General features: G+C 42.0%; 1 protein-coding gene across 2 annotated transcripts in view; it reads right to left on the bottom strand.

Moving 5' to 3' along the window:
• GALNT10 (polypeptide N-acetylgalactosaminyltransferase 10) overlaps positions 1-16533 on the bottom strand; it is a 121003-nt gene that overhangs the window by 45641 nt on the left and 58829 nt on the right. For both annotated transcript variants that reach the window (XM_065409413.1, XM_065409414.1), the window contains one exon: positions 12090-12256. In XM_065409413.1, the coding sequence (XP_065265485.1) occupies positions 12090-12256 (167 nt within the window). The remainder of the gene's footprint in view (positions 1-12089; positions 12257-16533) is intronic.

Genomic DNA, 16533 nt, shown 5'->3' with positions numbered 1-16533 from the left:
ACCAGCAGCCCCCCATCAGCTCCCCGCTCCCCTAAGTTCCCTGTGCAGCAGCTGTCCCTCCCCCCACTGCCAAGTGCTGCTCCTGCCCTCTGCCTTGGAGCTGCTCCCAGAGACTCCTGCTTGCTGTATGGGGGGGGGGGGGGGCGCTAATGTCAGGGTGTCTCCCCCTCCCCCCTGCTTCTGCACCCCGCTTACCTCATCTTCCATAGAGCAGGGGGGACGAGGAAGCTTCTAGGCAGTAGCTGCGGGTCTCAGGTCCCAGCAAGCTGATTTAATTAACAAGGCAGTGTACTTAAGCCTGGTGTCAGCTACTTAAAGGGGAAATGCACATTTTCATGCGGTGTGTGTCTCTGTCTACCCTCCCTCCTTTCCTGCTGCCTTGTAGAGTGTTGTGAGAGTTAACCCTTGAGGGCTCAGTCAATTGCTAGTTCATTTAGCAGTAAGGCAGTCCCTGGGAAATATCCCACCCTCTGACTCCTCCACCTCAACCAAGCTCCACAATCATCATCACTGTGTACCAGTATTAAATTGTTTGTTTAAAACTTATACTCTCTCTCTCTCTGTGTGTGTGTGTGTGTGTGTGTGTGTGTGTGTGTGTGTGTGTGTGTGTGTGTGTGTGTATATAAAAAAAATAGTCTTTTGTCTGGTGAAAAAAATTTCCCTGGAACCTAACCCCCTCATTTACATTAATTCTTATGGGGAAATTGGATTAGCTTAACATCGTTTCACTTAAAGTCGCATTTTTCAGGAACAGCACTACAACATTAAGTGAGGAGTTACTGTAGTTTACATTTAACACAGTACTTTACTGTATGGGGTTTTTGGTTTTTTGGTCTTTGCTGCTGCCTGATTGAAAACTTCCGGTTCCAAATGAGGTGTGGGGTTGCCCGGTCAGTTTGTAACTCTGGTGTTCATAACTCTGAAGTTCTACTGTAGTGCCTATGCTACTTTGGCACTTTGGTGATTCAGGGTAAAATTTTCAAATCTCCACCAGGGTAAAAACAGTTTTATACAAATGGCCAATGCATATGGAACTTTCCATCTACAGCATTTAAGAGTTCCAGTGTTGCAATTTGACTTCAATACATCAGCTAGTGTTAAACCTCTAGATTATCTCATTGCTCTTATTGTGTGCAGTAGTTTTGTAGTGGGATTTGATTGTACGTGAGTATGTTACATGAGAGGAGTTCTACTCTAATGAAAGGGAAAGTGAAGAAAATCTGTTTTTTGGTCAAATTTCCAGTTTTCACATATCTAAAAAAATTAAGTGATGCACTGAACAAATCCAGGTGTCAGAGGGCACATTTTCAGCATCCTATATCCACATTCTGAGCCTAGACAAATCTGAAAGGGTCTCAAACTATTTCCAAAGGGAAGGGGAAACATTTTCATTCTTGGACTTTCAATTAAAGTAAATTGATCTTATGACAGGTCCTTAGAGCAGTTACTAAAACTTGGTGCAGCTACAAGAAAAGGTTTCAAATGAACCAGATCCTTAAAGAAAACAAATACAACATAAGAGCTAAAATGGACTGTTGATGTAAACCGAGTTTGTAAGAATCTAAAAAAAAGTGAATTATAGTGTAATTAACTTACTTTAATCAGCTTTGTATAAAGAGTAAATGCTCTTCAAGGGTTAAAGTAATACGAGAGGTCACATTCAAACTTTAGTAAGACCACAAATGACTGTCACCACATTGTCCCAAGTACAATCACTCTATATTAATATTCATGCACTAACCGTGCATTTTAGGAGAAAAGTGACTTGTACAATGAGTGTCTACAGATGACAAGATAATGCTTTTAGCTGGGTAAATCCTTTACCATTCCATTTTTTAAGATTAAAAAAGAAATCAAGTATTAAACCCTTTCCCATTTGAGATATTAAAACCATGCAGATATGTTTAATGAAACCAGGCTGCTTTCAATATGCACCTGATGTTCCACCCATTGTCAAATCAGTTGTACATTAATAAGGTTCCCTCTCTTCTCCCTTTCAATCAGCGTGTTGCTTGTAATATGACTCCTATGCACTTAGGACTGCTGGGTTCTATATACCCAGGGGGCAAAATTGCACTGCTTCTGCCCAAGCAGCCTTGCCCACATTCATTTTTCTGTACAGACTATTCCATATGGGCATCTTCTCAAGATGACTTTTAAATATGGGAATTAAGAGGAGAGACTGAAACCAAAAGTGAGAGGGACCTATGTGCAAAACAAGTTAGTAGTGGCTAGTAGTGTGTCTGGCACAGAAGTGAATGGGTAAGACCGATATTTAACAGCTGCAGCTTTAAAACCTAAGGTACTTGAAGTCTCCCCCATAGATAAACTTTTGAGCAATCAGCAAGGCTTTGTGAAGAAAGATGACGGGATACAACAGAGTGTGCTGGCCAAACATGAGGAAAGAGTGAAGTACAGACAAAGCAAGAACTACTGAAGAGGATGCCTAAAGAAGGAATAACTGCTATTTGTGAATTGTCCTCAGCTCGCTCACAACACTTTCTTTTTTTTTTTTTAAAAAGGTGCCTCCCAGAGAGGGAGTTAAGCTATTTTACTAACACTAGCGTCCCTGTTAAAGAACAGCTATAATCCTCAGTGCACACTTTACTGGTCAAATAAAACCTGAAAGAGGTGGGATGGAAATGGAAGGAAAAATCAGAATACCAGGACGATAAATATTCCCAGGACAGCTCAATTTGCAGAGTGAACAAAATTCTTGGAGGTAAAGAGAAACATCTAAGAGAAGTACTCTTCTGTATCCAGCTATACTGAAAGACCCCAAAGGAAATAGCGCATACTTTTTGGAAACAGAGAGAGGAATGTATTTGGTTCCAGCTTCCTGAAGGTGCAAGGACAATGGGATGGTCAAGTAGAGGCCTAGCTGTCCCAAAGGAATAGAACCCAGGTGTCCTGATTTCCAATTTGTTGTGCTTACCAATAGATGAGATTCTTCAAAACAAAACAAAAAACTTGCTCTCTAGGCATGTCTCTGGGATAACTGGGTCCCAGAACAAGAAGGACTTTATATATTGTAATCAACATGAGACTCGTATCAAGTGTCTCATTGCAATATTAGGCTGAACAAGTGGAAATGGCATTCAGTTGAGGTCAATTAGTGGTTAGAGCAATTATGTCATCACAGGAGTTATATCTAACAAGTTATTTGTAGAAGTTAAATCTTAATGAAATAGGATAATAATGAACCCAATAAAAATGGCAAAATTGGCAACATGACAGAGTAAACCTTTCCAGAGGAGCCTTAACTTTTGGAGATTCCAGTATTTTGAATGCTTGATCTCAACTTTCACTGCATTAATGTGGTGTTTTTATTAACATATAAAAGCTTTAAAGATATGTCACTGCATGACTTATTAGTGAAGCTATGACTGTCATGCCTTAACAAGGGACAATACCTTATTTAAAACACCCAGCCATTTATACAAAAGCAGTATTAAAAATGGGTACGAATGGGCTGTCAGTCAATATGCAGATGATTGAGTATCAAAATAAGTGACTGATGAATAAAATTATTTCAACTTTGAGCAGCAGCCCCTGATTTCACTTCTATGGAGTTACATAGTGAAGTAAGTAGGATTATCAGAGGCTGTTCTGAACCACCTCTGTTACATAAACAATTTTTTTCTGCATATAATTTTTTTTTTTTTAAAAGGCCGCTTATTCAGTGATCCAGCTCTTTAAATTATGTTCAGCAATTACATTACAGCCTTGTGGCAGACAAAGATTCAACGAATTGAATAATGTAAAAATTTCCAATGGCATGAAAGGTGAAAGGAAAAAACCCATCATGTTTTTCATCAAAGAAAGGGCTGACAAATCCAATGCTGTTTCATTCCAGACAGAAAAATTTAAATGCTGGCAATTATTGAAACATTTTGCTTTCATAGGTTGACTTTCCCTTTGATGACTGACAACTTCTGATTCAAGACGACTGTGGCAATAAGAATTATGGACTGCCACAAGCATAGGTTCTGGGGCTGGAGCACCCACAGAAAAAAAAAATAGACCTGTGGATCAGTGCATCCTCCTCACCCTCAGTGCCTCCCACCCACTGCAGATCAGCTGTTCAGCAGCATGCAGGAGGTGCTGGGGGGAAGGAGCGGGGGCAGAAAGAAGTAGGGGAAGGGGGTGGAACGGGGCAGGAAGAGGTGGGGCGGGGGATGGGGCTTAGGGGAAAGGGTGGAGTGGGGGGCGGGGCCTGGGGCACAGCGGGGGTTGAGCACCCCCGCCCCCCAAGATCTGAGTAAGTCGGCACCTATGGCCACAAGCATATTGTTTGACTAGGTGTAATCTTCCAAGATGTTCCAACTCACTAACTCTCTGAAGTTTCTTACCTGTAAATGGCATTTTTCTGCTACTCAAATCTAGTCTCTAGTTGGAGGAGGCTTTGCTTATAATCCAACGTGAACAAGGAGAGCAACTAATGGAACAGTAGAATTTGACTGCCAGCATAAGAAGATTGTCTCCCAGTTGCAGAAGGCTACATCATACCAGCTATGTACGATGGTTGGCAGAATCAGCATGAGAGGGAGATGTGGTCAGACTGGGCTGCACCACCTCACTACAAAAGGAATGCTGGTCTCTTCGCCTTCTCTGGTGTTGCACTGAGGCTGTTGTCATTTGAACTGGAGGCTAATTCAGCCCCTGGCCCATCCCAGGATTTGAGGGAATGGAGAAGGTCATAGTTTTCACTGCCCTTTCCCTGCCTTTGGTCTTGTGCTGAGCGGCGCTTGGCTGGGCCTGTTGTTCAAGTCTGGACAAGCGTGGGGAAGGTGACATTCAGTTTTCTAAGCCAAGATAAATAATATCCATAGAGAAGCCACTCACTGGAAAAAGAGGACATATGATTTTGCCTACATGCACTATAGGTACCAAAATCACCACACACAGTGGAGACTAAGCTCATTAGTTTAAAGTTCTTAATACTCATGAAAGAGTCGGTCTTGACAGCACTCAAAACTAAAGTCCCATTTAAAAACCATTTTAACAGGCAACAGCAACACAAACGACTCACCTGTTGCCCTCTCCAGATGTGCTGACCCTGGCCTGGAAAGACAATATACCACCTGCAGGAGTGAGGTGGCAGTGAGAATGCCACTCCCATTCCACTTTTGAACTTGGACCTATCAAGAATACAGATGCAATCGTGAGGGTGATTCATAGAGCATGGATGCCTGAAGACCATCAATTCAATTCACACAGACCAAACAGCAAATGGATCATGACTTTTGGTCTCTTGCAGCCGGAGTCAGATTCAAACTGTGATCTAGAGGCGAGTGGCTCCCACACCTTTACTGACTGCCCTCAAACCATCCAGTGCCCCTAATCAACTTTAAAAAAAAAACGCTCATGACTAGCAGAAAACGAGCTGTGTTTCAAATTGACCTGCACCTCAACTTCTCCCCCCATAGTCTATTCGGACAAATATACTCATTTACCAGTCAACAGCACTATGATGAAGTAATCAAAAAGCATGCAAATTCTACATCTGACAGTCCCCAGGAGAAGAGTGATATAAACGAAAATAAGTAATAATGTCTTAGTTTTCTTAGGGCCATTCTGATAACAACAAGGGATATAATTAGTGCCCTACCAAGCAGGATACAAAAGAGCTTAATAATTTTACTCAGACCATTAGAACTAATCAATGAAATTAAACACAAAGCCATAAATCCACAAAGAACTGCCATAGCTAAGCATTTATTTATGATCAGGAATTGTGAAGTCATAATCCGCGCTTATGGCATTTTGATTTCTGCTTACCCATAAGGATTGATGATGCAGTGGGACTCGCATGACCTGACAGTTTCATCTTATTACATTCTAAACCCAACAACAAATTTTTACTGAGGCATATGCTCCTTGGCAGGTTAGTTCCCATGTTTCAAATTTTTTCTGAAGTGTTTGATGCAGCCAATGGGAGGAAGTTACATTTTCTATAAGTCAAAACTATAAGCAATTCTTGCTAAAAGTCAATGTTTATATTGCAAGCATGTCCAAGAACTAGATTCCAACTAGATTTGAGGGTAAAGAGTATGAGGGACGTGAGACTTTGGTGATCTTATCAGGAATACTGCTTAGATGCTAGAAACTAGCTATTAGAAGGTGGAAGCAGCCCCACAATATAGTAACGTCTCAGTCACAGTCATGGTCAGCGGCAGATGCTAGAAGCTGAGCAAAATAAGAACTAAAAAGTTCAGAAAAGAGCAACTAAAATGATTAAGGGTTTAGAGAGGGTCCCATATGAGGAAAGATTAAAGAGGCTAGGACTCTTCAGTTTGGAAAAGAGAAGACTAAGGGGGGACATGATAGAGGTATATAAAATCATGAGTGATGTTGAGAAAGTGGATAAGGAAAAGTTATTTACTTATTCCCATAATACAAGAACTAGGGGTCACCAAATGAAATTAATAGGCAGCAGGTTTAAAACAAATGAAAGGAAGTTCTTCTTCACGCAGCGCACAGTCAACTTGTGGAACTCCTTACCTGAGGAGGTTGTGAAGGCTAGGACTATAACAATGTTTAAAAGGGGACTGGATAAATTCATGGTGGCTAAGTCCATAAATGGCTATTAGCCAGGATGGGTAAGAATGGTGTCCCTAGCCTCTGTTCGTCAGAGGATGGAGATGGATGGCAGGAGAGAGATCACTTGATCATTGCCTGTTAGGTTCACTCCCTCTGGGGCACCTGGCATTGGCCACTGTCGGTAGACAGATACTGGGCTAGATGGACCTTTGGTCTGACCCAGTACGGCCTTTCTTATGTTCTTATAATTACTACTTTGGAATTCTTTGGCATCCCTTTATAAGATACGAGACAATTGTCTGGTGAAGAAGAAAGTGCCATGAAATGGCTCTAGGCTAGAGAAGGGACATGCGCCAGCAAGAACAATTGCTTAAGCGTGACATGCTCTACAGCTCATGGCAAACAGGGTCCCCTGTCTACACCTCAAAACTCATGTAAAATGTTTAGTGTACTTTAAGAAAGAGTGCCACATTGACCATTTAGACCAGGGTCGGGCAAACTTTTTGCCCTGAGGGCCACATCGGGTTTTGGAAATTGTATGGAGGGCCGGTTAGGGGAGGCTGTGGCCTGGCCCCGCCCCCTATCTGACCCCCCCTGCTTCTTGCCCTGATGGCTCCCCCCTGGACTTCTGCCCCATCCAACCCCCCCCCCGTTCCCTGGGACCCCTACCCCATCCACCCTCCCGCTCCCTGTCCCCTGACAGCCCCCAGAACCCCTGCCCCTGACTGCCCCCCCCGCCCCATCCAACCCCTCCTCTCCTTCCTGACTGCCCCCCCCAGGACCCCCGCCCCCATTCAACCCGTTCCCCACCCTCTGACTGCCCCAACTCCTATCCACACCCCCACCCCCGACCACCACCCCAAACTCCCCTGCCCTCTATCCAACCCCCCCTGCTCCCAGCCCCCTGCCTGGAGCACCGGTGGCTTGCGACACTACAACCGCACCGCCCAGAGCACCAGGACAGGCAGCCACGCCACCCGGCTGGAGCCAGCCGCACAGCACAGAGACCGGATCAGGCCGCAGCTCTGCCGCTGCGCTGCCCCAGGAGCTCACAGCCCTGCCGTCCAGAGCATTGCGCCGGCGGTGGAGCAAACTGAGGCTGCGGGGGAGGGGCCGGGGGCTAGACTCCCAGGCCAGGAGCTCAGGGGCCGGGCAGGAGGGGCCCGCGGGCCGTAGTTTGCCCACTTCTGATTTAGACAGCTAGCCTTTTCTGCAGTAACTTCGCTCTCTTGCTAGTTATTGGCTACCATATGCTTTATAAGAATATATTTTGATCTGATCTATCATACTACAGGCATGGGAAAGAAGCAGGATGAAAAAACAGTGCCTTGTGTTTGTATAAGAAGGAGGTACTGTAATGAGTAATAAATTAAACATTTCAAAAATCCTGCTTAGTAAGGCCTTTGCTGGAGCATATTAAAATGCACTGTAGTCAGGATAACCTTTTTAGGTTGAAAAATGTTTACTGCTATAGGTCACAGAATTGTCTCCCTCCTTAAATTATGAAATAAATAGCTCTTTGTTGACACTTCCAGATAATGATTCACTAGTCTAAGGGCTTTACTAATGCAAAAAACAAACAAACAAAACAAAAAAACAGTTGCCTTTAATGGTGTGCTCTGGAGCAAAATTTGGCAGCCACCAACCCCCCCTCCCCATTTCCCCCCTATATTTCTTCAATTTCTTATCTACTTTCACCGGCTCACTGGTGACTTCCCATCCCACTTCTCAGTACTAGAAATTCCCAGTCTCTATTTCTGAAGCTGAACACAGATTAAAAGGGGAAGATGGATTTAACACCTGGCAGGAAAACACCTGTCTGCTGTAACCAAGTTACCACATCAACTATGGTAGTCACAAATGGAATCCTTTGCAGTAACATTTTCAGGTTGAAATACAAAGATTCACTACCTATGAAGAGACTGAGTAAACAGTGTTAAAATAAGACAAAAATGTGAGCGATAGGAAAAGAAGACAGTCTCACTGCTTGCAGTATTCTGTAGACAACTTCTGTTAAAATGAAGGTCTGGATAAGACTGCAGCACATACATGGAAATCCTCAGGGACTTTCCCAGCTCAAGCTAAGTTCAAGCTCACTGTGGTTCAGTGCTAAGCACGCAGAACCTCACACTATGTCTGACAAACAGGCTTGCTAGGGTTGCCCAGCTTTTCGGAAGTATATCACTAAAAAAAATTAAAAAGATCTGGCAGGGCTGTTTAGACACTCCTCTAAACTTTCCTTGCTTTGAAGTGCAAGCAGAACACGTGATATTTTACTACCTTGATCATACTTGGATTGGGGTGATCTGTTGGCAAAATCCTCTTAAGCCAACCCTAAAAATATACTTTATTATTGCAGGCTGTGGTGAGAAGGGGTCAAAGTGATACTTTTTAGTAGGTTTGTGCAGAAAGAGATGCAGAATTGGTGCTCCGTCGCAGACCTGCTGTATGATCTTGGGCAAGTCACTTTCCATACCACCTTTTCACCTTGTGCCTGCCTGGCTTATTTAGACTAAGCTCTTTGGGGCAGGGGCTGTCAGTCACTCTTTGCACAGCACCAGCACAGTGGGGTCCTGATCTCAGCTGGAGCATCTAATTATAAGCAACAGGTCTGCAGTTCAGGAGAGGTGAACTGGGAGAGATTTATGGAGCTCATGCCAGGACCACCAAGTGGAGAGAGAAGCTTAGTCCCACGTATCCTTGGCTCAAGGCACTACCATTAGTTCCTTGACTTCTATAGTTCTAAGTTCACTCATGTTTTAGAAAGATAGAAAAAAAATTAAAGACTGTTCTTTATTTAAGTGTCCACTGGTTTGGTTGTATTTTTGGCACAGCCACTGGACATACGACAAGGTCTTCAATTCTTGTCCATCTTAACATTGGTATAAGCATGTGGCCAGACCAGCATTCTATTGGATCCAAGCCCAGGGAAGCTATGTAGCCTTCTAAGTGCAATGTTTAAAGACAAAGCTCCATTGGAGGGAGAGAGACACACATTATGCAGCTGTTAACTTTGCAAGAATTCTCAGTCCTAGAGCCAAGCATTTTGAATAAGTCTTTTAAATTACATTCCCCCCACCCCTCAAAAAACCAGGGCTTTCAGAGTGGCTGACTTTCAAGTGAAGATCACACATTTAAGGATTTGCTGCTGCCGCTGCCTCCTCAAGACTTTGAAAAAGTCTATTTAGGGACAGAGGGATTTGCAAATTACTTCAGTGTGGTGAAGAAAGAATACCAGTCACCGGAAAAAGCAGCTGGGATCAGCAGGGAATGCCACTGTGCAGAAAAGGCGAATAAACAGAGGAAAAAGAGAAACAAAAACTTACTTATGGGCAGAAACAATCCCCATCCACAATGATTAAGTAGGGTGTGGAAAGTGAAACTTTTATTTATGTAATGCAGATCTGGTTACAGCATGAGAGTCGATCCAATCACCTGATTTCACTTTTCTGCTTCTAATCTTTTAGGCCAAGATGAAGAAAAGAGGGCTTGCTGAAAATGTATTTTCTTCTGACAGTCTCAAAATACTTTAAACACTGATGCCATATATCTATAACCTAATGAGCTTTTCAAAGTACCATGCTTTGCCTGCAAGCTAGTGAAAGTTACACTTCAGGAGAAGTACTGTAGCTGTAGGGCCGCACTTAGCATTTCCAAGTCAATATGGGTCAGAGCACCACTGATTGGTGTTTGAGTTCATGGTTTGATTGGAGCTTCAGAATCAGTCATAGCAGCTATTTCTCACCCTCAAGATTTTTACTTGGAAACGCATCTCATAATAGCACTCTCATGGAGAGAGCCCTGTGTTCCTTGTGTAAGTCCAGATGGAAGGATCTTGTTAAAGAAAACACCTTGCAGCATAAAGTAATTACCTTCTTGTTCTTTGATAATTAAAATGGAAAAAACCTTAAGAATTGCTAGACCAGACTGATGATCCCATAAGGTCAGTATTCCATCTCAGATTTTGGCTAATGTTGGATGCTTCAGAGAAGGTACAAACCCCACGTGAGACTTCAAATTGCAACCACATAAAAGAGGTTAGCGGAATTATTTCTTCTGTCTAATGGTCATTTTATGCCATGAAGCGTGAGGGTTACTAGCCCTCACTTTATCCTAAGTAGTTAAATCACAGTTTAATTTAATATAGCATTGCATATGGTGGTCCAAGCAGATCCAAAGGAACAAATTCTTCTGGCAATTTAAGGCCATTCCCTTTTTGTGTAAAACACTAATGCCACTTTGTGTTGGGCTCATCTCCAGCTTCTGCCCTTATTAGCCTACAGAAATGAACACAGGTGACTGCACACACTACAACTATACTGTTGAATTCTTGCTGTGCAGCACAATTTCTGCTGCAGAATCAACAGAGCAATGTGGCAAATACAGGAGGGAGACTTAATATTGTTTATGGGTTATACCTCATCTATCACGATGAGGATTTTCAGGTACATCAGTATGAATTGAAATCAGGATGTAAATGGACAGTGTGATTCTCTGTTGCTTGGTATTTTTTGTGCCTGGAGAAGGGGAAAGAGAAATGGAGAGTATTTCTTCACTCAATGCAGTCAACCTGTGGAACTTCTTGGCAGGGGATGTTGTGAAGGCCAAAACTATAACATGGTTCAAAAAAGAACTAGATAAGTTCCTGCAGGATAGGTCCATCAATGGCTATGAGCCAGAATGGGCAGGGATGCAACACAATGCTCTGAGTGTCCCTAGCCTCTGTTTGTCAGAAGCTGGGAATGGATGAGACAATGGATCACTTGATTGCCTATTCTGTTCATTCTCTGAGGCACCTCACATTGGCCATTGTCGGAAGACAGGATACTGGGGTAGCTGGACCACTGGTCTGACCCAACATGGCCATTCTTATGAGAGTAAAACTAAGACTACATGCCACTGTGCCTTAGTTTATTTGTCTGTAAAATGGGGATAATGATACTGACCTCCTTTGTAAAACACTGAGATCTACTGGTGAAAAGTGAAATATGAGAGCTGGGTATTATGAAGGTTATGGATTTTCCAAATTTATTTTTACTTCTGGAAAGCTAAAAATGTTAAACCATGAAGTCTCTAGGATGAAAACAATTCATCAAGATTAATTTTAATATTTTCCTTAATACAGAATTATTTTCTGTATGAAGGAAGAAAATCCTGTTTAAAAAAAATATCACTTTTGATTTGTTAAGAAACCAAAATAGGAAGTGTTTAAGAACCCAAATCATTAACTCAATACTCAGAGTTTTGCTGATGAATACATTAATAGCACTTACTTTCCTTATTTACCACCGAGACTAATCTCAGTGTTGTGAAAATCGCTGTTGTCACCAATACCTAAAGTAATGCAAGTGCTGCAGGAAATGTAGCTTCTTGCTCTGTTGAAGGCCTTATTGAGACATCAACTGACTGTTACTGGAGACACCAAAATCCTAAAGCTGGCTCTTGGCAGATAACAATAATCTGCTCTTCTTTACTATACTTTTGTGCATTTTGTCAGGTAGTTTATGTAGCTATAGGTAGAGCTGCTACATAGGAAGTCACTGTACCTCTGTCACTAAAGTCATCCACCAGCACAATTTCTGCTATCAGCTCAGGAGGGGAGCGATTTAGGATGCTGTGCACGGTCCGGAGGAGAGATGACCATCCTTCATTGTGGAATGGGATTATCACACTGGTGTTTGGGAGCTTCTCCAGGTACAGCTTGTTATTGCAGCTAGACAGGGATAAAACAAGTTATAAACATACCAAGAAAACAGACACATTAAACATTATAACTTCTATATCCGTTACCTTCCAAGTAACTTTCAATTAATTCTCAACGACTTGTGAAGCAGCTACCTACAGATATTAAAAACAGCTTCCTGATAGATATCCATAAGCTACATGTTCACTAGCCAGCAATGAGTTAATGAATTAATATAACACAGATTAAAAATACTATTTCCATACTGTCATGTTACAAGGATCAAAAGTGGCATTAAAGAGTAATGGAGAACATTTTTAAGATACAGAAGTCATTTAGTGCTTTCCATCACATGGATATTCTTATCGATAAACTAGGCAAATACAATTTAGATGGGGCTACTATAAGGTGGGTGCATAACTGGCTGGATAACCGTACTCAGAGAGTTGTTATTAATGGTTCCCAATCCTGCTGGAAAGGCATAACGAGTGGGGTACCGCAGGGGTCTGTTTTGGGACCGGCTCTGTTCAATATCTTCATCAACGACTTAGATATTGGCATAGAAAGTACGCTTATTAAGTTTGCGGATGATACCAAACTGGGAGGGATTGCAACTGCTTTGGAGGACAGGGTCATAATTCAAAATGATCTGGACAAATTGGAGAAATGGTCTGAGTTAAACAGGATGAAGTTTAACAAAGACAAATGCAAAGTGCTCCACTTAGGAAGAAAAAATCAGTTTCACACATACAGAATGGGAAGAGACTGTCTAGGAAGGAGTACGGCAGAAAGGGATCTAGGGGTTATAGTGGACCACAAGCTAAATATGAATCAACAGTGTGATGCTGTTGCAAAAAAAGCAAACATGATTCTGGGATGTATTAACAGGTGTGTTGTGAGCAAGACACGAGAAGTCATTCTTCCGCTCTACTCTGCTCTGGTTAGGCCTCAGCTGGAGTATTGTGTCCAGTTCTGGGCACCGCATTTCAAGAAAGATGTGGAGAAATTGGAAAGGGTCCAGAGAAGAGCAACAAGAATGATTAAAGGTCTTGAGAACATGACCTATGAAGGAAGACTGAAAGAATTGGGTTTGTTTAGTTTGGAAAAGAGAAGACTGAGAGGGGACATGATAGCAGTTTTCAGGTATCTAAAAGGGTGTCATAAGGAGGAGGGAGAAAACTTGTTCACCTTAGCCTCTAAGGATAGAACAAGAAGCAATGGGCTTAAACTGCAGCAAGGGAGGTCTAGGTTGGACATTAGGAAAAAGTTCCTAACTGTCAGGGTGGTTAAACACTGGAATAAATTGCCTAGGGAGGTTGTGGAATCTCCATCTCTGGAGATATTTAAGAGTAGGTTAGATAAATGTCTATCAGGGATGGTCTAGACAGTATTTGGTCCTGCCATGCGGGCAGGGGACTGGACTCGATGACCTCTCGAGGTCCCTTCCAGTCCTAGAATCTATGAATCTATGAATCACCTGCCAAGGTTGCCTTTAGAAGCAGTTCTCTTTACAGCTCAAAAGTGCAGAAGTCTATTGACAGCTTCCCAGTTGCATTCCCTCTTTACTCCTCTGATGCTGCTGCCTCCTCCTGTAGCTTCTCCTCTCTCATAGACTGTGCAGTGAGGGTTGAATAGGAGGCAAGCCACTGTGAGAGTTAGTGGGTTTTGGGGTGCTGGATTCACCACCCAAGTCACAGGCAGCATGTTGCATTCTGTTCCAGGTGGACCCGGCTGGTATTCAGAGTGCACTAGCAGGGTCCACACAGGGCAGTCGGCATGCAACACGCAGCCTGTGACTTGGGCGGTGAATCCAGCAGTGCTCCAACCCATTCAAAATCACCCGGCTTGCCTCCTGTCAGATCCTTACTATGCAGTCTGATCATCTACCACAGGGGCAGTGGAGAAGAATGCCACGCACCTCCACCACGGCCGCAGCGCTATTTGATGGGTTCATTGGACCAGAGTGGTGGTGAGTCACACACACACACACACACACACACACACACACACATACACACACTAAAATGTGTGCTTGCAAAATTAACACATTGAAGCCTAAATTAGAAATTTTGTAATTACAAGCACAAACTGGGTGAATTATGGAAAATTAGGGACGGCTGGCATCTCTGCAATCGCAATGTAACAAAAATTCAGGGATTCACGGTTCATTCTTATCTGTTGTATAATCCATTGTCTTCATATGATTTAACAACATTGACAGTGCCAAGCAATCACTATACAGCACAGTATGGAAGGTTTGCATTTACTTCGATCACTGTGAAAGCTTGTGAAACTCATGCTCGAGTCTAGTACAAATCTTCTACTGCGACAGTTCATTTAAGGTAACTCACTAACTACTATTGTACAAGATTTATTCAGTGATTGCAATTTTATGATCAAGAATAAATTCTATGGCATTAGGAAAACATCTGTTGCCCATTTTTTCCCCCACTGTTAAATCTGCTAGTTATTGGGGGGAGGAAAAGCAAAGACTGCATATCAGCTACCTCTTTTTTTTTTTTTTTTTAAATAAGACCTTTGCTGACAATGCAGACACACAGACCACAAATAGTTTATTTGAAAACATTAGTGGCTCAGCTTCATTAAAAACTCTTACTGATCCTCTCCAGCTACACTTGAACTGAGTCAACACAAAAGTACTATTCTGTTTACTACTAGCAGCCCCCAACAGCTGGCAAAGCGCAGATGAAGGCACAGATACTATGGGACGTTACAGGTGAGACAGAATAAGGCTATTTAATGTGAAAGGTTATAAACGGGGAGGGGCTGGGGATAATCAGTGTCATATTTAACTGCTATCAGTGTTAGGTTTACAAACAAAGTTTATTCTCTCCTGGTATTATTTCTACAATTGCTTTAAAAGCCCTCTTACATTAGCATGCAATATAGCACAATGGCTTATTCAAATACTCTTTGCAGAACACAAGGGAAGTGAGCTATAGAAGCAGAAAGCTATACTTTACAGGTGCTCAAGGTGATCCAGCACTCTTTGCCAGAGCTTCTACGTTTAACAGGCCAACACAAGCTGTATCTGGTGAGAATCTTAAATCAATAACCTTCTGCCTGGGGCATATTCCTGAATATAAAACCAATTTCAGCTCCTATTCCAGGAATTAATGGGGTGGTATTAATTCAGAGTATTCTACAACATGTTCAGTTCTTTGGAAAATGCTCTTATAGACTTCATCTTACCCAAACTTCATTATAAATTGCCCTCATCACATCACTATGAAACACTAAATACTCCATTTCCAAATGCATCTTTTTAAGGAGGGGAGAATGCACACCAGAAACGTTCGGTCATTAGTGCCTTCATTTCAAGTCTCCTTTATATATAACCCTGTTCATTTCTCTAGCTAATCCTAGCATCAATTATATCCAATACCGTTTATCCTCTTGTTGAGACTCACATAATTGCAACTTGCTACGGTAAGGGAAGTTTAACTCAAGAAAACCAGCTGCATTGGTTTCATTAGTCACAGCTTAAATTGTTGGTGACCCAGACATTTCACTTATTAATTTTAACTAGGGACCAGGGTCTGAAGTTAGACATTTTACAAAAGTCAAAGTAGCTGACTTCTGATTGCTAATTCTGCAACTTAGTGAAACATTAGGGAACATGAGTCGATACATTGATTCCTCAGGTTAAGGGAAACTGGTACCAGCTAAAGCTTAAATTCTCAAAGCCCAAAACAATCCAAATAAATGCAGTTTAGCAGAGTTAAAGTTACCTGAAGCTCAGTTATGTTCCTAATGAGATAGCAAAGTTGAGACAGAAAAAGGAAAGATTTTTTAAAAAATAAGTCCTAGCTTCTAATTTGTTTGCAAGACTTCTAGATGAAATTACTGCCATCAAGTTTGAAAAAGCTTTCCATGGAAGAAATCTGCAATTGAGTATTTAAAAAGATAAGTTCATAAAGTGACTAAGAACCATATACCCCCCATAATCAAAAGCACTCTGTGGCATTGTTTAGGAAAGGCTAAAATTTTCAAGCTTTTTATGACTGCATGAACATGAAGGATTTTCTCCTTAGCAATTATCTAAAAACTAAGTAAAATTTGATGCCACTCCACAGGAAAGACATCTTAACTAGCTGAATTCAAGAGTCAAAAGTAGTTTCTGACTGGAGCTACTTTGTGGCCATGCTTATAATCCCTAGAACGAGAAGTTTATTATAAAGCCCTGAGTATCTGAGAAAATTCACTGCATAGACTATTCACATTAGTCAATCTTTTTGGAATGCTCTAAAATGGTTTTTCCCTCCTAGATGTTTCAAGATTGTGAA

Source organism: Emys orbicularis, chromosome 8 (assembly GCF_028017835.1).
Source record: "Emys orbicularis isolate rEmyOrb1 chromosome 8, rEmyOrb1.hap1, whole genome shotgun sequence".
In the NCBI taxonomy this organism is placed as follows: domain Eukaryota; kingdom Metazoa; phylum Chordata; order Testudines; family Emydidae; genus Emys; species Emys orbicularis.
Note: the sequence above shows the minus strand (reverse complement) of the source record. Positions and strands in the feature narration are given on the sequence as shown.